Source organism: Rissa tridactyla, chromosome 1, assembly GCF_028500815.1.
Source record: "Rissa tridactyla isolate bRisTri1 chromosome 1, bRisTri1.patW.cur.20221130, whole genome shotgun sequence".
Lineage (NCBI taxonomy): Eukaryota > Metazoa > Chordata > Aves > Charadriiformes > Laridae > Rissa > Rissa tridactyla.
The window spans coordinates 11,735,339-11,757,971 of record NC_071466.1 but is presented as its reverse complement, the minus strand read 5'-3'; the positions used below and the strand labels follow the sequence as shown (position 1 = coordinate 11,757,971).

The following is a 22,633-nucleotide window of genomic DNA, read 5'->3' as shown; positions in this document are numbered from 1 at the left end:
GAGGACGGGCTGAGAGAGTTGGGGGGGTTCAGCCTGGAGAAGAGAAGAGAAGGCTCCGTGGAGACCTTGGAGCCCCTTCCAGTCCCTCAAGGGGCTCCAGGAAAGCTGGGGAGGGACTCTGGATGAGGGAGGGGAGCCATGGGACGAGGGGGAAGGGGTTTCCACTGCAAGAGGGGAGATTGAGCTGAGATCTCGGGCAGAAATTCCTGGCTGTGAGGGTGGTGAGCCCCTGGCCCAGGTTGCCCAGAGAAGCTGTGGCTGCCCCATCCCTGGAGGGGTTCAAGGCCAGGTTGGCCGGGGCTTGGAGCGACCTGGGCTGGTGGGAGGTGTCCCTGCCCAGGGCAGGGGGTGGCACTGGGTGGCCTTTAAGGTCCCTTCCCACCCAAACCATTCTGTGATTTTATGATCTTGCACCAGGCAAAGGCCCAAGGTGCAGAGGGCACATTCAGCAGAGCTCCACAGCTCAGCACAGGTGGCTGCCAACCGCTCCATCCTCCTCCAGCCAGGCACACACTGGGCACCAGGTCACCACCAGTAGCGTTCTCACAGCTCCTGCTTCGCCTCCTTCCAGGGACAAGAATTCAGACCATCCAACAGCCCTCACTCCCAGCACAGCCCAGCCTCCGTCGCAGGATGTGGACTTGGCACAAGACCCTTCAAGCCTCCACCCTTCAAGCAAGTTGTATAGCTCCAGAGCCACACGTCGCCCTCCTGAGCCCAGCGGCAAGGCCATGACAGGCAGCATGTCCCTAGATGGGCAGTGGTTTTGAGGGACTGGAAGAACTGGGACTGGAGAACGGCCTCTGACTGGCAGCAGATCCCTCCATCACTCTGCTTTCTTTTAGCTTCCAATGCTTTGACTCAGAATCATAAAATGGTTCAGGTTGGAAGGGACCTGTCAGATCATCGAGTCCAACCATCAACCCAATGCTGACAAACCCACCACTACCCCATGTCCCTCAGCACCATGTCTGCCCGGCTTTTAAATCCCTCCAGGGATGGCGACTCCACCACTGCCCTGGGCAGCCTCTTCCAATGCTTGACAACCCTTTCAGTGAAGACATTTTTCCTCATATCCATCCTAAACCTCCCCTGGCACAACTTGAGGCCATTTCCTCTTGTCCCACGGCCTGTTCCTTGGGAGAAGAGACCGACCCCCCCTGGCTACCCCCTCCTTTCAGGGAGTTGCAGAGAGCGAGAAGTCTCCCCTCAGCCTCCTTTTCTCCAGGCTGAACACCCCCAGCTCCCTCAGCCGCTCCTCACAAGACTTGTGCTCCAGACCCCTCACCAGCGCCGGTGCCCTTCTCTGGACATGCTCCAGCACCTCCAGGTCTTTTTTTGTGGTGAGGGGCCCAAAACTGGACACAGCATTCGAGGTGGGGCCTCACCAGCGCCCCGTACAGGGGGACCATCACTGCCCCACTCCTACTTACCCATAAGACTTTCTTATTTAGGTGCCAGTCTCCTTATAAAAGGACAGAATCCCTCACCTTGGTCAGAGCCTTGTAAAGGAGCATCCACTGCAAGTGAGGCACCACTATAAATAAACAGCGTTCCCTTTTCTAGTAGTTATTTCTAATAGCTTCTCATTTTTAGTCGCTTATTTGTGTTGGTGCTTATGTAAGAAAACAAGAACAACCTCATTTCTCTTCCATAAAGTTATCAGTTAAAATCTCTGAGGCCAAGACAACAAAAAATAGCTCCTGTTTTCAGCAGTCCATGCACTGTAACGCTTTCCGCTGGCTTGGTGGAAGAACGTAGTAGAGACTGAAACGGGAAGGAGACAGCCGCCAGTGGGTTCGCTCTGCAGCGACAGAGGCTCCAGCAGAATTCAGATTCCCAATCCCACAATGAAAAAAGGAATGAAATAATAACAACAATCACGTAAACCAATCTCCTTCTCTTTTAGTATTGGAATACATTGGTGTTACCTTGCGTGGAGAAAAAGATTAAGTGGCGAGGAAGGCCCCGAGCAGAGGAAACACCACAGAGACTAAAGATTACAGCTCTGAAATACACCGTTTGCATCAGAAACTTGGCTCAGGGTGGCACGCTGCCTCCCCTGGCCCACGGCCTCAGAGGTCGCACCCCGGCATTTCAGCCCCTCTCCCGCCCCATCAGCATGAGCCGTAACGCGACCAACCTCGTCGCTCTCCTCCACGTCCACGTTGCCGTTGGCATCGTCGTCCATCTGCTTGTGGATGTTGCGGACGGCTTCGAAGCTGAGCTGCTCGTCCTCATCGTGGCACAGGGGCTTGTCAATGCGGCAGAACTCTGCTGAGGGAGAGGACACCCGCGTTAGGCAGCCTGGACCAAAAACATCTGCCCACCTGTTTTCTCACTAAGCTTCTTGGGTTTGGAAAAGCCTTTCCACCGCCCCGGCCCCCCCTGCCCCGGGGCAGGTCTCGCAGCCGATGACCCTCCGACAGGGCGCGGGGGGGCTGCACTGTATTTTACCTCCTATTTCTGAGTTTCATTTCTCACTCAGAAGTTGTTAGTGTTGGCGCAGGGTCTAGCGAGGACGTTTCGACAGTAAGAGTCGTATGTTTATGTAACACGTCAATTAAAAAAGTTAGCCTTCTTCCTGATTACGAAACCGATTTTTCTGGCTTGTTTTCCACATATTTTTCCACGTTTCAACACTAACACTTTAAATTTTGCTGCGTGCCTGTGTCCATGTAAGCACCAAACGCAGCTGATCCATCCCTTCTACGGCTCACCACGACGACCACAGACGAGCACCGAGAGACCAGCATCGAAAATCCCCCAAAGGTGAGATCTTTGTATGACATACACGAAACAAAGCCCTTTTATTCCACAGAGGCTGCAGCAGATTCACTATGAGCAGATAATGATTAAGAACTACCCAGGGGTGACTGCTCCGAGGTCGTCACGAAACCAGTTTAAGAGCTCCTGGCCCAGTTCCCATCAGAAAGGTCTCATGCCCAAAAAATCAAACCAAGTTCATACTGAACTCCTAGGAATTAAGCACAAGAGTCCAAATTACGTATGAGCTCAACCCGAACTCTAAGATGATCCTCCCGAGCTAAGAAAAGCATTTTTATAGGAAAAGTAGATGGATTTTCTCACACTGCCGCTACACACGCTGTATCTGCTGTGAATAACGGGGCACTTGCTCACCATCCTGTGCAGGTGACTATCACCTTCACGTGCATTTAGTCCTTTGGACTAGAAGGACACGGAGCTGTTGGAGTGAGTCCAGGAGGCCCCGGAGATGCTGGGAGGGCTGGAGCCCCTCTGCTGGGAGGACGGGCTGAGAGAGTTGGGGGGGTTCAGCCTGGAGAAGAGAAGGCTCCGTGGAGACCTTGGAGCCCCTTCCAGTCCCTCAAGGGGCTCCAGGAAAGCTGGGGAGGGACTCTGGATGAGGGAGGGGAGCCATGGGATGAGGGGGAAGGGGTTTCCACTGCAAGAGGCGAGACTGAGCTGAGATCTCGGGCAGAAATTCTTGGCTGTGAGGGCGGCGAGCCCCTGGCCCAGGTTGCCCAGAGAAGCTGTGGCTGCCCCATCCCTGGAGGGGTTCAAGGCCAGGTTGGACGGGGCTTGGAGCGACCTGGGCTGGTGGGAGGTGTCCCTGCCCAGGGCAGGGGGTGGCACTGGATGATCTTAAAGGTCCCTTCCAACCTAGACCATTCTGTGAACTAGGGAGATTATACGGTTTTAATCATAGAACCATAGAATGGTCGAGGTTGGAAGGGACCTTTCAGATCATCGAGTCCAACCATCAACCCAACACTGACAAACCCACCACTAACCCATGTCCCTCAGCACCACGTCTGCCTGGCTTTTAAATCCCTCCAGGGATGGTGGCTCCAACACTGCCCTGGGCAGCCTGGTCCAATGCTTGACAACCCTTTCGGTGAAGACATTTTTCCTCATATCCATCCTAAACCTCCCCTGGCGCAACTTGAGGCCATTTGCTCTTGTCCCACGGCCTGTTCCTTGGGAGAAGAGACCGACCCCCCCTGGCTACACCCTCCTTTCAGGGAGTTGTAGAGAGCAAAGACCCAAATCCAAATCCAGTTACACTTTGCTGATAACAATGATGAAGTACGGATAACCGCCACTGTCACAGACACCATCTGCCATGCCCTACCACCCCCGAGTCCAGAGCCCCCACCCCCACACTGGGAAAGAGCAAACACAAACACCCTCAAAACTACAAACCAAAAAATCTTAAAAACTAGAACGGCCCTAAAATTCCATGTCTGGTCTATCCTTTAGAGCTGTTTAAGAAGAACATTCTCCTAATCTCCAACGCTGGGCTAAAAACTGGTAGATAAACCCTAAAATCTGTGACACAGGCAGCTCTACTGGTGCAGCCCTCTATTGCTGGTACGGCACCAGTGCGCGCCCTGATCAGAGCAGGGTTCGTTCCTACCTAAAAGCCTCTCTTTTTCAAACCTTTTGAGCAAACCGTCCAAATGGGTCCTTCGGTCTGTGACTTGGTGCCGCTGCAGGCAGCCCATGCCGATGCCGTGCATGTCCCCGGTACCTGCACCCTCAGCCCCGCCACCGACATGTGCAGGGGATCAGACACTAAGGCCTTTCAGACACCCCACTTCTCCGAGGTGGCCTTTGGTGGCCCACAGACAATCCGTATTTATCAAGAAGAGGCACCCGGTTTAATTCCTAAAGCAGGTTTTTGAAAATGGGCTCTCTGACACGAAAAGCCAACCACCCTTTGGGGACCGCAGAGGCAGAGGACAGATGGCACAATGGAATGGGGGGAAAAAATGTGCTCTACAATCTCCTGCTGCAGAACAGCACCAGCGGGAGGTCAGCATATGGGCATGCACAGTGCGTGGCAAGAACCACAGATGGGGCAGGTACCACCACCCCGGCAGCTCCTAGCTGGCTTTGTCCCCTCACTGTCCATGGCTGTCGATGCTTCAATGTAGATCCCACCATAAGAAACTCCCCATTGTGCAAACCTGGCTGAGCAGGAGTCCACATCTACGGACAAGACTCACCCACCGGGGTGATGTGAGGTGGACCCAGCAAGGACAGGACAGAGCCCCAAGCTCCGCTCCCTCGGGGTGTAACACCCACCCACCCCCAAGTCCCACCACTGGGGCTCGGGGTCACGTTTTCTTTGGTGACTTCTTCTTAGGACACTCTGATCAATGACAACATGTCTTGTATCACAGCAATTCTGTGGGTTACACATATTGCCAGACCTGGAACTGGCATAATTTGGGCTGCATTTATAGGTTTGGTGGTAATATGATGATGATTTAGAGGGGTAGGTGTAGATTAGGCATTAGGAAGAAGTTCTTTACAACGAGGGTGGTGAGACACTGGCACAGGTTGCCCAGAGAGGTGGTGGAGGCCCCATCCCTGGAGACATTCAAGGCCGGGCTTCATGAGGCTCTGAGCAACCTGATCTAGTTGAAGATGTCCCTGCTCACTGCAGGGGGGTGGGACTAGATGGCATTTAAAGGTCCCTTCCAACCCAACACAGTCTATGATTCTATGATGCACAATCTCCTCCTTCTACTTTGTTTAGTTGTGGGGAAAAAAAATCCAGGAGAAAATGTAAAACAGTTTAGCTTTGGAAAAACCAGACCCACCGTGCCTCCCTGCATTTATTTCCAAATGCAAAGATCTGGCCGTCTCTACCAAATTCCATTAACATCCATTTTCTCTCTCTCCAGTCCAAATTATCCCACACCCCTATTGCTGCCCATCCATCCTTTGCTGGCTTCAGTTTGAAAAAATAAAAAAGTTATCCAGAACTGAGTAAATCAGATTTTTTCAAGTTTCCCTACGAGAGCACCACACATAAAATGTTTGTAAGAAGCAGAAAAAAATCATAAAAGGTCATAAAAAGAGCAATTCCTCCCCCCGCTGACAAGCCGCTGTGCCCCGGTTGCTGGACACGGAGCTGTGTCCCCACACCAGCTCCCATGACCAAACCAGGGTCTGGACAAGACCCTTCCCATGAGGTCCAGCATGGCAAAGGCTGCGCTTGGGGCATGAGGCTCCGTCTAAAGTTTTGGGGTTCTGCATTCATTAGCTGAAAAAGAAGAAGAAAAAAGTAAGTCTGGGACACACTGTTCCTCCTGACAGATAACGGCAAGGTGGTTGGACGATGATGGAGACACTTCTGCGTTCCTGAAGAGGCTGGGCTGGTGTCCTGCTGCTTCACAAACCTCGTGAAGTTTATTCTGCATGAACTCGTGGCCATCCATACAGCCAGGAGAGCCCAGCAGCCCTGCAAACTGGTGACCCAAAGCAGTGAGCAAGCCAAGAAAGCTCTCCCTTTCCCAGCACAGCAGGGCTGTCCTCTCCCCTGCGCTGCTCGTGGCCAGCTGCCATAGGAATCTGGTGGAGATAAGGGACACCTGGGCTCACTGAGCCACCGCTTGGACCTGGGAAAAACATCTGGAATATCAACACAGAGCAACCGAAGCAGCAGCCAGGGACGGGCAGGGCGTAAGGAACGGTGGCTGCCCAGGGGGTGAAGTCAGTGTTTCCCTGCTGGGGTGTGCCAGGAAGCCTCCCTCCTTCCATGACACCTTCGGGGACAAAAGGGGGCGGAAGGTGACTAACGGCACTTCATAGCGCGGCCACAACATTGTCCGAGCACTGCATAGCAACCAGAGGGAAGCAGTTTTCATCTGTGTAATTTTTCTTGATTATAATTGGCAAGGGAGAGGAACTTGGCATAATTATTTTAAATATTATCAGATGCCCTAACATCGATTTGCGCAGATTTGGTTTTCCTCTCCTACCCTGCAAGAGTTTTCTTGGTAGTTATTGCAAAATTAGCTCAGAACTTTGGGCTGGGCCTTTTCTGCAGTGATTTGTCACGCCGATCTCCACCACAGGCAGCAAGAACCCAGGATAGTCATCGTATTCATACTGCCTTTGGACTCGACTTCAGAAGGAAAAATGAAACCAGGCTAAGAGATATCTCCCAAAAAATTACGTGATCATCTTGTTCTTAGCCTGTGCTTATTATTATAGCAATGAACGTATCAACGCTCTGGCAAAGTTTAAATTATAGGAAGGAAAGGTCATGTTATTATAAAACAAGAGTGATTTTATTCATATTAACACTTTCACAACCATATAACCCCAAACCATGCTCATCCGAGTGGTCCGTCCAGCATTCAGGCCACGAGACACAGGTATTGAAGTGATTTTGCCCAGATTTCTTGCAGCCCCGAGGACAACCCGTGGGCATTTGTAATGCGAAGGCTAAGGATGAGGCACAACTGCGTAAAGCACTGGCTGCAAGAATGGTATGTGTTGATAACCAAGCACCCAATCAACAGCAATCAAGCCAGTAAATAGCGAGGAATTTGCTGTTTGCATCAAGGCCAGAAAAAGCCCGAATAAGGGCGCAAGCGATTTAATCAGCAGAAGACCCTGCACTGATAACAGAATGGTCAGGAGGTTCCACCAGAGGGCATGGGCCATTCCCCGTTATCTCAACGGGAAAACAGGCTGCGGCTGTAAAAATACCCAAAATGAAGAAAAAAGGCCAGGGGCAGCAACCTTGCCTAAGATTTATGGAAGATTAAGCAAAAAATAACACTTGTCTCCCTAAAGGGAGACAAAAAAAGACCTATCCAAAAGCCAGGTCATCTCTTGGGTTCCTAGTGACCGGTTGATATTGTAAATGAGGGTTTAATAGCCAGCACGCCTTGTCCTCCACGGCACACACAATGACATTGCATGTCAGGCCACTTGGAAACAACATGTGGCATCTTCAGTGAGTGAAAGCTTTAAAAGAATGCAAAATTGGTTTTGTTTAATTAACATCCTCCTCTTCCAGAAGGCCTGGCACTGATTTTTGCTACATCAGTTTCTACAAAGACGACACTGGTCCTCATCCCTTGTCCCAACTCGTTCTTCGGTGGCAGAGCACATCAGGACTTAGGGGGGTGACTGCTGGACCCCTCAGGAGCTGACACCATCATTTTGACCCTCCCACCCCACCTCTCCGAGTCATCAGGAATCTTTTGTCTCTTCATCCTGTCGGTTTGTGCCTCCAGCCCTGCTCTTTACCTCCCCATTATCACCTCTCAATAGCTACAACCTGTCCTTCCTTTCAGAACAAAGAGTCCCTTCTAACCCATCGGTGTCCTGATAGACGACCATGATGGCCTGGGCGCTATCAACACATGCCATCTTTACATCCCTCCTCCTGCCATTGTTCTGAACTCACACCCACCCACTTTACCCCTCGGGGCTCGCTCTCCCCCACTAATGGGATTTCGCAATCTCACAGAATCACAGAATGGTTCGGGTTGGAAGGGACCTTAAAGATCATCCAGTTCCAACCCCCCTGCCCTGGGCAGGGACACCTCCCACTAGACCAGGCTGCTCAAAGCCTCATCCAGCCTGGCCTTGAACACCTCCAGGGATGGGCCACTGACAACTTCCCTGGGCAACCTGTGCCAGTGCCTCACCACCCTCACAGTAAAGGATTTCTTCCTAAAAGCAGACTGCTCAGGGACCTTGCTGCCATCCCAACGGGTGCCACCACCTAGGAGATCATCCATGGACACTTAGGCCTATGTGCCACAGTGGACCAGGCAGGGTTGGAGTGACACCTACCATGAAAAGCAGCTTGGGCTGGTTTTATCAACAGATTTAAAAAACATGGCTTATGAAACTTTGTAGGAGAAATGATACTTTCCAGTCCCACACCTTCTCCTGCTGTGACTGCCTCGTCAGCGCAGCACGCTCTGAAAGGACAAGAGGCAGCGGCACAAACTGGAATACAGGAAATCCGACTTAAACATCAGAAAAGATATTTTACTCTAAAAGTGGTCAAAAGCACTGGCAGAAGTTGCCCAGAGCGGGTGGGGGGTCTCCATCCATGGAGGCAGTTGAAACTCAACTGGACACAGCCCTGGCCAACCAGCTCCGGGTGACCCCGCCCGAGCAGGGCTGGAGAGGACCATCTGGAGAGGACAATCTCTAGAGGTTCCTGCAAGCCCCAGCGACTCGGTAACAATGCAAGTATTTTATTTCCCTTCTCGTGGGAGATTCTCTCTAATGAGATTTCTGTTTGTTTAATTTCAGGTTCTTTCAATTTTCTCCTGCGAAGTCCCATTATCTCCAAGACTGCTGGAAAGCTGCGCTAACGCCATCGCCGCCAATTGCCCCCAGTAGCACGGCGCTTTGTAACAGGAGCAGCCGTTGGGATAGGATTAGACAGCAGTTTAATTATAAGAATTGTCATTTACATAACTCACTTTTATAAACACTGGAAGGGCAGCCAAAAAAAAAAAAAAATCTTACATTTGGGGAAAAAAGAATTGTTTACGTATTTCACTAATATAAACAAGGACTCAGCTTAACTTCCTCGCTCGGGGTTCCTCCAAAAACTCCAGTTTTCAAATAAAAAAGTGCCAAGGAAACAAAAGCATTAACTGGTCTTGTAAGGACAGTACACAGAGGTTGCCGTTCCCCCTTGAGGGGTGAGGAAAATGGAAGGGAACCGGGTATTTTGCAAGGCTACAGAGCAGCAGCACGGCGAGCAAGGCAGAAAGAGCAGAGCAGCCATCGGTTTTCCAGCTCTAATTACCAAACAATGGAGCCTGGCAAGTTGTGAGTGTATATAACCACTTCCACTGTCATAAAAGTACTCACAGTATTTGTATAAGACAAGTTCGCGCTGTACAGCTGGATGTTATCTGCTATGCAGACAACTGTCAGCCACTACTCCACGTTGCACACGGAATGCTTGTTCACAAATGCATGTGGAAAATTCACATATAAACCTTTTTGGTTTAGAAAAAGGCAAACTTGTCAAACAAATTGGGATTTTAACCTTTCCCTATTCTTTTTTAACTAGTTCCCGTGGCAGTAAAATTCCTTCCCTGGGAGGTGCGGAGGCCGGGCACGACGTCTCGCTCTGGAAGGCGGCAACGTGCGACTCTCGTTACATCAAGGAGTCGCTCACAACTCCCTGGCATTGCAAACACGGACCTCATCCATCTTCCCACCTCCCCCGGAGCCAAGGAACTCCAACCGCCTATTTTCATAGCGGTTTTCGTAGGTAGAAGATTCCAGCTGAAGGGAGTTTCATCAGGAGCATTCAAGCAAGCGTCTCGCCCAACACCACTAAATTATTCACGTCCTCTTGCTGCCGTGTTAAATTATCATCCCCTCTGAAGCAGTGGGGTCTGCAGCAGACAGTGGAATAGATATTCACTGAAGGCAGCCAGTTTTCCACCACACTTTACACGAGGGGCTGCAAACAGCTTCTGCGGCACAGATGGGCTCTGATCCTCACCCGAGCACAAGTAACCCAACCGGTGAGTCCCATTGGAAAACCTTCACCTACTAAGTACAGATCAGCAGGAGTTCAAAGATACACTTTTTTTTCCTTTAATGAAACAGCTTGCACGATGTAAAAAAAAAAAAAAAACCCAAACAACAAACCCTGCACCTAACTCAAATTAAACAGTCTAGAAAAAATGTAAATACAACCAGAGATTGGACCATTTGATCTCTGATACGCTTTCAGAGGAAGTAACAACGCCCTTGGGTGCCTCCGCTGGAAGGTCCAACTGCAAACGTTCGCAAACCAGCTAATAATAGTGTTCAGAGAAACAGCCCACGCAGAACTCACGGGGCCAAAGCCATCCCCCCTGTTCTGACGGCAGCCACCGCTTCCTGGAAAATGCCCTCATCTCTCAGGATCACCGTGACAAAGCTGTGCAAGGTGGAACAGATGCAGGAGGAAGCCCTCAGCGATCCATCTGCAGACACTCATCTCTCTTCAGGTCACCACCGTCAGCTTGAGACGGGTACGGGAGGGAATTAGCCAGCACAGTGACACTGCTGTACAGCCACTGGCTCTTCTGCAATTAAACATTTCTTCCACAAATGGGCATCTCTCCTTGGCACAAGCTCAGCATCTATTTACTACCATTAATTCCCTCATCACTGATTGCAATTAGCTGCCTTCATCTTCTCCATACAACAGGTTATTGATATCCTCTCAGCAAAGCTTCACCCCTTTTTTTCCAAACATCCTTGTTCTTCCCTGCAACCAGCAGCAAAACCCTTTGTAACCCCTGTTTCCACCCAGTCCCCTCCAGGGCAAACCCTGGGTATCCCACTCTTACAGAATCACAGACTGGTTTCGCTGGGAAGGGACCTTAAAGATTATCCAGTGCCACCCCCTCAATTCAGCCACATGTAGATAGACAGACCTGATACCTGCTGGCATTGCAAATGCCAACACCAGAAGACACCAGTCACAGGCTAAATAAACCCTCTCCTTCTTCCAGCTCTCTGAAAGCCTTGGCTCCATGGCTTTAGGGGCTTCAGGAGCACCAAGCCCCGTCCAACCTGGCCTTGAACCCCTCCAGGGATGGGGCAGCCACAGCTTCTCTGGGCAACCTGGGCCAGGGGCTCACCGCCCTCACAGTCAAGAATTTCTGCCCGAGATCTCAGCTCAATCTCCCCTCTTGCAGTGGAAAACCCTTCCCCCTCATCCCATGGCTCCCCTCCCTCATCCAGAGTCCCTCCCCAGCTTTCCTGGAGCCCCTTGAGGGACTGGAAGGGGCTCCAAGGTCTCCGCGGAGCCTTCTCTTCTCCAGGCTGAACACCCCCAGCTCTCTCAGTCTGTCACTTCCTCTTCAAATGCTTTGCTCTTTCCAACACGTTAAAAAATATCCTCGCCCCCCAAAAAAGATTTCCCACAGAACAAAACAGACTTATTTCCCGCCATGGGGTGGGAAGAACCCACCACCAACCACCACCAGCCTCACACCACCCCCTGGGCCCATATCGTCCCGGAATCACGGAATCTTCAGAGTTGGAAGGGACCTCTAGAGATCATCTAGTCCAACTCCCCTGCTAGAGCAGGGTTGCCTAAAGCACATCCCTCAGGGCTGCATCCAGGCGGGTCTTGAAAATCTCCAGAGAAGGGGACTCCACCACCTGCCTGGGCAGCCTGTTCCAGTGCTCTGTCACCCTCACTGTAAAGAAGTTTTTCCGTGTATTTGAACGGAACTTCCTATGTTCTAGCTTGTGCCCATTGCCCCTTGTCCTGTCGCTGGGAACCATTGAAAAGAGTCTGGCTCCGTCCTCCTTAAACCCACCCTTTAGGTACTTGTAAACATTAATCAGGTCCCCCCTCAACCTTCTCTTCTCCAGGCTAAAGAGTCCCAGCTCTTTCAGCCTTTCCTCATAAGGGAGGTGCTCCAGTCCCACAATCATCTTGGTTGCCCTTCGCTGGACTCGCTCCAGTAGTTCCCTGTCCCTCTTGAACTGGGGAGCCCAAAACTGGACACAGTACTCCAGTTGTGGCCTCACCAGTGCAGAGTAGAGGGGGAGAATGACCTCCCTCGACCTACTGGCCACAGTCTTCCCTATGCAGCCCAGGATGCCATTGGCCTTCTTGGCGACAAGGGCACACTGCTGGCTCATGGATAATTTGCTGTCTACCAGGACCCCCAGGTCCTTCTCCTCAGAGCTGCTTCCCAGCATGTCCGCCCCTAACCTATACTGGTGTTTGGCATTCTTCCTCCCCAGGTGCAGGACCCTACACTTGCTTTTGTTGAACCTCATTAGGTTCTTCTCTGCCCAGCTCTCCAGCCTGTCCCGTCCTAACAGTGCCCACCACCCCTCCTGCCCTGTCCCCACACACAGCCCATTTTTGATAAACCATCCCATCTCCTGGCCACGCCACCAACCCAGCGTTGGGGCATGATTCTGTCTGCCCCGTCGCTCCCAGACCTCTCCAGAGCAGATCTCGGCACCCTGGCTCGGGTGCTCAAACTGCCGATTTCAGGTATTTCCTTCCTGAGAAACTTCTGTTTGCTTTCCTCGGGCCCAAGGACTGCGTAATATTTCTGTTGGGCTGTCTAAATAAGATAGGAACACTTGTTTTAGTACCACCCTGGAAGGCAAAACGGTTTCGCCTAAAGTCAGCTAGAAAAATACCATGTCGAGAGAGATTGGGTTACTTCATAATCATAGAATCAGAGAATCTTCATGGTTGGAAGGGACCTTTGAGATCATCGAGTCCAACCACACACACACAAAAAAAAACCCTACAATCTCTGTCACTAGAGCATGCCCTGAAGTGCCAAATCTAGGCGTTTCTTAAACACCTCTAGGGATGGTGACTCAACCACCTCCCTGGGCAGGCCGTTCCAGTGCCTGACCACTCTTTCAGTGAAGTAATTCTTCCTACTATCTAATCTAAACCTCCCCTGCCGCAGCTTCAGACCATTTCCTCTGGTCCTGTCATTATTCACCTGGGAGAAGAAGCCAAAAAGGAGGGCTCGTCCGGGATTTGAACCCGGGACCTCTCGCACCCTAAGCGAGAATCATACCCCTAGACCAACGAGCCGATGACACCAATGAACTCATGATAATAACAAACTAAGCAATCACACTGTTTACACATCCCTCCTCTTTTGCACCAAACAAAATTGAGTAATTAAAACTGTATCAATCACTGAAGGCCATCTGGATTCGACTTTAAGGACGTCCTTCACTCAACATGACTGTCCTTTCACAACTCATGTTCTGTAGAAGCTCCTCCACTGGAGACAGGTAAAGTTTCACTGATTAATTTAAACCTGCCAATATTGTGGGTTATTTGAAAACTGCAACAATTCAGCCACGTGTAGATAGACAGACCTGATACCTGCTGGCATTGCAAATGCCAACACCAGAAGACACCAGTCACAGGCTACATAAACCCTCTCCTTCTTCCAGCTCTCTGAAAGTCTTGGCTCCATGGCTTTAGGGGCTTCAGGAGCACCAGCATCTGCAGTTCATCAAAGTAAGAGCAGCAGCAATTTACGCTCCAATGTTGTGCTAATTTCCGTAAGTAACCTCTATCCATATTCCTGGAGAGACAGACAATGCAAACAAGTATTCCCAGAGGAGAGAATCCTCCGAGGAAGGAAAGCTCCTCGGCTGCCCAGACTTGCTGTGAGCGCTTCATTGAGAGGAGAGGACCAAGCCGTGCCAGCCAACGGCAGTGGGTGCAGGAGAGGTCCATGCCGCAGGGCGAGCTCCAGCCCTCCAAGCGGAAGGAGGCAGCTCTTTCATAGAATCATAGAATGGTCCAGGTTGGAAGGGACCTGTCAGATCATCGAGTCCAACCATCAACCCAACACTGACAAACCCACCACCAACCCATGTCCCTCAGCACCACGTCTGCCTGGCTTTTAAGTCCCTCCAGGGATGGTGACTCCACCACTGCCCTGGGCAGCCTGGTCCAATGCTTGACGACCCTTTTGGGGAAGAAATTTTTCCTCATATCCATCCTAAACCTTCCCTGGCGCAACTTGAGGCTGTTTCCTCTTGTCCCATGGCCTGTTCCTTGGGAGAAGAGACTGACCCCCCCGGCTACACCCTTCTTTCGGGGAGTTGTGGAGAGTGAGAAGGTCTCCTCAGCCTCCTTTTCTCCAGGCTGAACACCCCCAGCTCCCTCAGCCGCTCCTCACCAGACTTGTGCTCCAGACCCCTCACCAGCTCCGTTGCCCTTCTCTGGACACGCTCCAGCACCTCCAGGTCTTTCTTGGAGTACCCAAAACTGGACACAGTACTCAAGGCTGGACCTCACCAGTTTCCATCCCATCCATCGCCTGGGAAAAGCTCGGTCCCAGCTCCCATGGTCCTGCTCCCGTTGCTTCACCCTCTGGCCCCACAGAAACATCTGCTGAGGGCAGCAGTGCTGCAGAGCTGGGCTACCCCATCGCCGCACAGAACACGGATTTAATCAAGGAAGTGACCAGCTGTTTTCTCCGAGAGTTGCAAATTATCAACGAAAAAAATATTACGAGACATAATTTGGGTTTTTTTTTTTCCAGCTTCTGCTTTATGGCATAAATATATGATGGTTTTTCAGACTTGTAGGCATTTTTCTGACTATTGGTTACGTTCTCCCTATGTTACTGAACAGTCTCTAATTTACAGTGTTTGGTACCCTCCATGTCTCCAAAGCCAGTGCACGACCAAAACCCAAGACATCACTGCACAGATTTGCCTTTTACAGATCCAGCTCAAGACATGCATTCCACACACACCACGCCCCCCAAAACAATTTGTTAAAGTATTTTCAGAATTACAGGTATGACTGTAATTGTAATTCATAGAACGTCAAAGAGATTTATCTCTCCTTCACTTCTTTTGCACTGCAGGTTCTCTCCGTTTCCAGAACTTACAGAGCACACCACAGGAGCCGCAATGGGGAAGGGTCCCCTCCCGGCCCTCCGCTTTCCAGGGACCAGAACCAGCAGATTCGGTTAATGCTTCTAGGGAAAAGTGACTTTCTTCGCTTTAAATTTGGTATAAGGTTACTTATCTTTAGATGTAACGGATGTTTATTAATGCTGAGGTGTAAACATTTCTCAGTATAAAAATATTATAGAAATTTTTGGATTTTGGAAGAGCAATTCTGCACCAGTGCTCCGAAACAGCCACTTTTCTGGAGTCATTGCCCCAACCATACAGCGTCATCCATGTTCCCAGAGGCCAAACAGAGCTTTTCCCTCACCCACGGTGCTCCCAACCTCTTCCTCAGGCCAGGGAGCTCCAGCCTGTTTCAGTGCCAGATACAACCACCCCCGATCTCTGCAGATGCAGCCACATGGGGACCTGGGACCGTGAGCCACCAGGCTGGATGCTCTCAGTGCTCTGGGAGAGCTCCCACCAGCTCTCCTCTCCCTCATCATGGTGGGACAGGAATGATGGGGGACAAAGCCCATGGCCATCTGCTGATGCGCCCCGAGCTCAACAAGCGACATCCCCAGCACTGCTGCTCATTTCATAGAATCACAGAACGGTTTGGGTGGGAAGGGACCTTAAAGCCCACCCAGTGCCACCTCCTGCCCTGGGCAGGGACACCTCCCACCAGCCCAGCTTGCTCCAAGCCCCGGCCAACCTGGCCTTGAACCCCTCCAGGGATGGGGCAGCCACAGCTTCTCTGGGCAACCTGGGCCAGGGGCTCACCGCCCTCACAGCCAGGAATTTCTGCCCGAGATCTCAGCTCAATTTCCCCTCTTGCAGTGGAAAACCCTTCCCCCTCGTCCCATGGCTCCCCTCCCTCATCCAGAGTCCCTCCCCAGCTTTCCTGGAGCCCCTTGAGGGACTGGAAGGGGCTCCAAGGTCTCCCCGCAGCCTTCTCTTCTCCTGGCTGAACCCCCAAAACTCAGCCTGTCCTCCCAGCGGAGGGGCTCCAGCCCTCCCAGCATCTCTGGGGCCTCCTCTGGCGCCACTCCAGCAGCTCTGTGCCTTACAGATAGTTTCAAAGACAGAAACCCAGCGAGGGGTGGGAAGAAATCAATGTCAATCTGAAAACAGACGTGAGTCAGCCGCTCCAGTCAGCCACAGCCCACGGTGCGCGGCTTTGAATGCTGGCTGCCGAGCACGGTGATTCAAAGCTAATAATTATTATTTTTTAAGTGAAAGAAAAATTGCTAAAAGTCAGGAAACCACATAATGGATGAGTGAGTCATTCCTGCCTGAAAAATTTGAGACGCCAAAGAAAGCTGCGAAGAAATCAAAGAAAAACCCACAATATTTCTGCTGTTCCATCTCATCACCCTTGACCCACGTGAGCCGTTACCGCAGCAGCGCTCGCCCAAAGCCAGGGACTCCCAGTCCCCAGCTCCTGGCACTCCGGTACACGATACATGCTGCAAAAAACACTGGGAGCAGGAAGAGCTCAAGATACATAATTTTATGTTGCAAGACAAGCAAAAATTGTGGTAGCTTTCACAAGGTGGCAGAGAAATATGTAATTCCCCTCTTGCTCTCAGAAAGCAAGATAAATGCCTTGATAAATAAATTGATAAATGCTTAACACCTAATACAAGCATATTTCTAATTTTATTATTCAGGCAGGACCAGAATAGAACAGGATTTACCTCAGGGCTAGTCAAAGTTACCTCCAGAGCGATGCATTATGCAATAAAGATGCCAAATAAAATTACAGACTCATAAAATCCCAACCATGGAATAACGTCGGGGTAGATGAGAAGGGACCCCTGGAGCTCATCCAGGTTGAGCCGCCCAAAGCAGCTCTAACTCAGGCCAGGTCACCCAGGATGGAAACCCCACAACCTCCCCCCAGCCCCTCTAGGATTTGACCACTTGTACAGTGATTTCCCCCCCTAATTGTGGTCGGGGTTCCCCGTGTCGCAGCCCGTGTGCGCTGGGCACCTCCGGGAAGGGTCTGGCTCCACCTCTGAGCAGCACAATGGGGTGGCTGCGAGTCAGAGGCCAGGTCTCCCCATGCCCTCCCTCTGCCCCAGGCTGGGATAGAGCCCCAACCACCATAGCGGGTCTGGTAGACCCACTCCAGCACGTCCACCCCTTCTCTGTGCTGGGGAGCCCCAACGCAGACACAGTGCTCTAGATGCAGCATCAGAAGTCCCTGATAAAGAAGAGGACCACCTCCTTGGACCTGATGGACCCTCTCCTGCCTCCCTCACCCAAGGGCATTCTGCCCACGGGCAACTTCTGTTTAAAAGACGTGTAGATGTGGTGCTGAGGAACATGGGTTAGTGGTGGGCTTGGCGGTGCTGGGTTAACAGTTGGACTCAATGATCTTGAAGGTCTTCTCCAACCTAAATGATTCTATGATGTTGTTCTGCAGAGCTGCTTCCCAGAGAGTTGGCCCCAGCCCGTATCGCTGAGCAGAGTTTGTCTGTCCCAGACACAAGACCTCGCGCTTGCTTTTGTTCAACTCCAGGTTTAACAAAGGCTCCTGCCAGCCCACTTCTGCTCGTCCAGGTCCCTCGGAGGCACACCTCTGCCCTCCACCGCTCCCCGTGATCTGATGTGGCCTGCACAGGCCACAGCAATTTGCATTGGGCTGTTTCATAGAATCATAGAATTGTTTTGATTGGAAGAGACCTTTAAGATCATCAAGTCCAACTGTTAACCTAGTTTCCCAGGTGGAACCGTGCTGCTGCCCGAAGGCACAGAGTAACACTGGGGACATGGGGGGGACAGAAGGGGATACAAGGGGGACAGCACCACGCACCCCTCAGCCTCAGCAACAACGCTGAGAACCGCTCTGGCCCCAGCCACCCTGACCACAGCTCTCTTCTGGAGGCCAACCCTAGGATCAAAGGAGATACAACACTTCAAAGAACCTAGGAAATGAAGGAGAGTTTAAAGAAGTCTAAAGCATTCCACAGGCAAGGAAGGAACACATCAGCACTGTGGCTGTGTCTCCAGACGCAGAGAAGGTGCCAGACCAGCTCCAAGCTGAGCCGCTTGGCTCCTGCGCAGTGTGGAGGTAGGACTCGGTTTTATCTCCAGTCTAAATGAAGTTGTACCACCAGTATCCACCTAAACGCAAATCAGCACTGCTCCAGCTACCTCCAAAAAGTCAAATAAAAGTGTGAGAGGAGAACTTGCAGAATTACAGGACAGAATTACAGACAGGCTGCACGAAGGGAAGCAGTGCGGGTACCTGCAGAGGGTCTCCTGCAGGTGGGACGCAGCCCTTGCTGCCACCTCGGCTGTGACACGGACCAGCCTGTGCAGCCACTTCCCAGCCACCATCAGGGGGTCAGCAGCTGGCTCTGCTCCCTGCTGAGACCACCACCGGGTCTGCAGTTTCCCATGGAGCCCCACAGCCCACCGGCACCAGCCATCAGCAGACCAGCCTGCTCCAAACGGCTTTCTTCCGCAGGAGACGTTCTCCCCCTACCACTCACGCTCCTACCTCAATTTTCCTCTCCTTCACACGGGCTGATCGTTGTCGCCTGAATTATGTCACCCCCATGGTGACGCAACCTGACTGATTACATTGGCTGACATCGGAGTACAAAAATGCACACATCAGTAAATCAGGTTGAAAATGCATTTTACCCCATGATTTTTGGCTTTAGCTAGAACAGTGGTGGTTTGGCTTTCTTGCTTGGTTAGTGGCGTGTTGGGTTTTTTTTAAATGTGATCCTTACTACTACTACTACTAAGACTGCTTCAAAAAGTTATCTGCAAAATTTGGAGGCTCTTCATTCATCCTAATTGGGTTCACAGGAGAAAACGTTTGCTTCCTCGTAGACATACATCAGCCTAACCGGGAAGAGCGGCTGCAAGCAGCAGCAAGCTTCGGCACACAAAGCAGCTTTTGCTTTGCAGCTACTTGTATCGCTAACGGTTGGATAATTTCACTATTTGAATACTGAAGGGTGTGTAACTCCCTTGTCCCTTCATGCACAGAACTCCTCCTGCTCTCGTCCTTCAACCAAGAAGTGCCATCTTAGGTCAGACTGCTCATGGCCCCGTCCAGTTGAGTTCTGGTATCTCCAAGGCTGGAGGCTTCACCACCTCTTTGAGCCCCAGTTTCAATGCCTGACTACCTTCGTTATGAAAACACCTCCCTAATATTTAATGAGAAATTCCCCTGCTGTGATCTGTGTTCGCTGCCTCTCCCCTTACCCTTGCAAACCTGAGAAGAGTCTCACTCCGTCTTCTCTCTGTCCTCCCACGGGCATTAAATCAGGGACCTGCTTTTATGATTTTAAATATTTCATCCTCACTTGTCAAAATTAAAATCACTTCTAAAAAGCGATCATCCTTTTTACCAAGAGCTTTCTATAAAGGAGTTGCACATCAAGGCTGAACTGGTTTCTTGCGTGTGAGTATTTCATTCAGCTTGTGCAGGCGGTGGGACCGGGCAGCTCCCAGGCCGGCACGGAGGAGCAGTCAGTCGTGTTCATAATGCTGGAAGGGAGTAGTCAAATCACACCCACTCCATAGAAACTATCTCTCTGTTCTTCCTCTCTTATCTCTGCCTTATTTTTTTTACAGGATAAGAGATAAGAGGAACAGTGGCTTAGGTCCATGCACCTGCAAGCGGCTGCCCACCGGCCCAGCGCCCACAAGCAGCCCGTAGAGCCAACAAGTTTTCCTGCGCAACCATAAAGACGGCAGCTTCAGGAAGAGAAAATCACCACGGATTGCTCCTAAAGGTCAAACCTGCCTGTCCATGCAGGTACCACAGACTAAAGGTGCTGAGGAATACTTAAAGCAACTCTAAGTAAAACGTGTTTGCTCCAGACATGGACCAACCCCTTGCTGGGTTGAGCCCCATCAGCCCCCAGCGGGCGCACATCGCTCTCAATCCAAAGCACGGCCGCCTGGCGTTTCCCACTGCAGAGACAGGAAAGGACAGGAAAAGGTGAGCCTGCTTTTTATAACAGGAGGACTAAACCCTTTCTCCTAGGTCATCCTTGCTCAGGCCAGCAAGCAGAACCGCAGGCGGCAGCTCTTCGCGCCAACTGAGCCTTCCTTTGAAGGCTTGATTTCTGCAAAGATCTGACATGGCGATGGTGAAGCACTTTGAGACCCAAACAGCTCCTCTGGCCAGAGACGGTTCACGCTAATGTATTCCCGTTATGTTTTATTGCATTATCAGTTCATGACTTTGGGGAGTTCCCTTAGGAATTTAAAGAGACTTCAAATACGAGCAGTGTGGGGGTGGAGGGTTTCTGAAATCACCTTCCTGCATCTACGAGGTGGGTAGCGCAGAATCGACGCAAAGGCCAGGCTTACACCCTAGTCTCTCGACCAGCCAAAATTAAGCAATTTAGCAAAATTAAGCATACTCAATGCTTGGACCAAAGCAAAGTTTCCAGAACTGTTGCTTTATAGGGGCTTTTTTGGTGGGGTCCTTTTCCTCTGCTCTTCTTTCCGGAACCTGCAGCCCCTGAGCCGAAATCCCGTCTCTCTTGCGGTCACGGATTCCAAGGACCGCTGAAGGAGCACATTGTCCCAGGAGGAAAAGCTCCGCGAATGGACAAAGCAGGAGGACCTCTTGCCCGCATGCCTGCCCTCCTCCTCCTCCTCCTCATATCGCAACAGCCTGAACTGAGCATCCCCACAGCCCCTTCACAGACAAAGCTTCTGATTAATTAATTCAAGCGAAGCGGCGCCATTCCCATGCTGCCATACAAGGCCAGCTTCTCCCAATTTTAACCTTATTTATCCCTCATGTGTCTTACCAAGAGCCGATGATTCAAATTTTCACAGAAGTTCTAGAGAGCAGAAAACGGAGCCTTTGCTCAGTGCCCTTTCGGAGGCTCTGCTCCGTCCCTTTCCCACGGCAAGAAGGGATCGGCTGCTGCTCGCAAATAAACCATCCTGGGGGGTAACAGCACTGCTGCATCCAGCAAGCTCCCTGGAAACAGATCCCTGTAGTTTAAAACATTTTCTCATTTACAAGACTTTTTTTTTTTTCCCCCTGAAACCAGCAAAGTTCTTCTCTCCCATTCAAGAGCACAACTGTTTACAGAGCAGGGCCGTGCCAAGGCGAGATGCTGCTCGCCATCGTCACACCCACAGGTGGACCTAGCAGGAAAACACTGTTCTGCAAAAACACACCTTAATTATTAGAATCATAGAACTGCCTAGGTTAGAAGGGACCTTTCAGATCACCGTGTCCAACCACCTACCCAACACTGACAAAAACCACCACTACTAGACCTCAAGAACAGAACGCAATTGTTAACTTGACTTCTTCAGGAAAAAAACCCTTCCCGGTCATTCCATTATCCTCCTACTCACCCAAACTCAACCAAAGAAACGTCCCCTATACAGTGTTCTCCAACCCTTTCTAGCAGTACCAGGCCACTGGTGCAGGGGACCCGAGGCCGGCAGGCACTGGGCCACTCACGGTCCCGGCAGACAGTGGAGGAGAAAGCCGATGACACGGGGTGGGAAGGGGAAGACGGTGGGGAGAGGAAAGCAAGAGGAGGAGGAAGCAGCTCATCAACACAGGACACGAATCTGCAGAAAACCCAAATTTGATTATTCTTTGTGCTCGCAGACCCGTTTGGTTCTACAAACCTGATGGTGACAGTTGGGAACCTTGGTAGAAGAATGAGATCCTGGAGGCACCAGGCACTACCTAGGAAGTGCTCTTAGCAAGGCAATTCCATCGCATTCCACATTTAACATGTTAAACGGTAACAGAAAGATCGAGGAATAGAGGTAGGTGAAGAAGCAAGTGCCACCACTCTGAACAAAGAGCAGCAGGAGCATTCAGGAAGGTCTCCTCCCACAAGAGGGGGATCCTGTGCCAGCAGGGAAAGACTCTCCCACACAGCCCAACACACCTTTTTTTCCACTAATTGTAATTATAAAAGATTAACCTCATCCCCACTTTCTTCACTTGCCCTGTGACTAGTTACTGCCAGGTGACAATGCTCCATGCACGGCTCAGCAGAACATGAAAAGCAGCAATTAGGAGGAGCAACACTGGCAAAAATTAAAATAAATCTCTTTATTAGTAGGTGAAGATTATTCACATTAGGGAAACAAGATTTGTATTATTTTTTTTTCCCCTCCTCATCAACCAAACATGTTGCTCGAGCAAAGGAGGATCACTTTGGCCTATCCTGGGTGCACTCTCCCCGCTCAAGGGAAGGAGAACACACACAGCGATGTGCGAGTGGGCCTGAGCGCGCTGTTCCTAAATCAGCATTCTCCTGCCCCGAAGTTAATAGCTGCCTCTTGGAATACAGAAGCAACGTAAGAATTCCAGCCCCATTCGGAGCAGCAGTGCTGCGTAGGTGCGGGAAGGCGTGTGCTGTGCTGGCACAAGGCCACCGAGCGCGGCCACCACGCTGGCAGAGGAGCTGGCCTGCCCCGCGGGGGG

General features: G+C 51.1%; 1 protein-coding gene and 1 non-coding gene across 13 annotated transcripts in view; both read right to left on the bottom strand.

Annotated features, from left to right (window-relative positions):
- STIM1 (stromal interaction molecule 1) overlaps positions 1-22,633 on the bottom strand; it is a 113,072-nt gene that overhangs the window by 67,632 nt on the left and 22,807 nt on the right. For 9 of the 12 annotated variants that reach the window (XM_054210299.1, XM_054210291.1, XM_054210307.1 and 6 more), the window contains one exon: positions 2,144-2,277. In XM_054210299.1, coding sequence (XP_054066274.1) covers positions 2,144-2,277 — 134 coding nt within the window. Of the gene's footprint in view, positions 1-2,143; positions 2,278-22,633 lie in introns of those variants that run through there. The other 3 variants (XM_054210316.1, XM_054210375.1, XM_054210336.1) reach the window with 2 other exon arrangements.
- TRNAP-AGG (transfer RNA proline (anticodon AGG)) lies at positions 13,280-13,351 on the bottom strand. Its single transcript has one exon. It is a non-coding gene; the product is annotated as a tRNA-Pro (tRNA).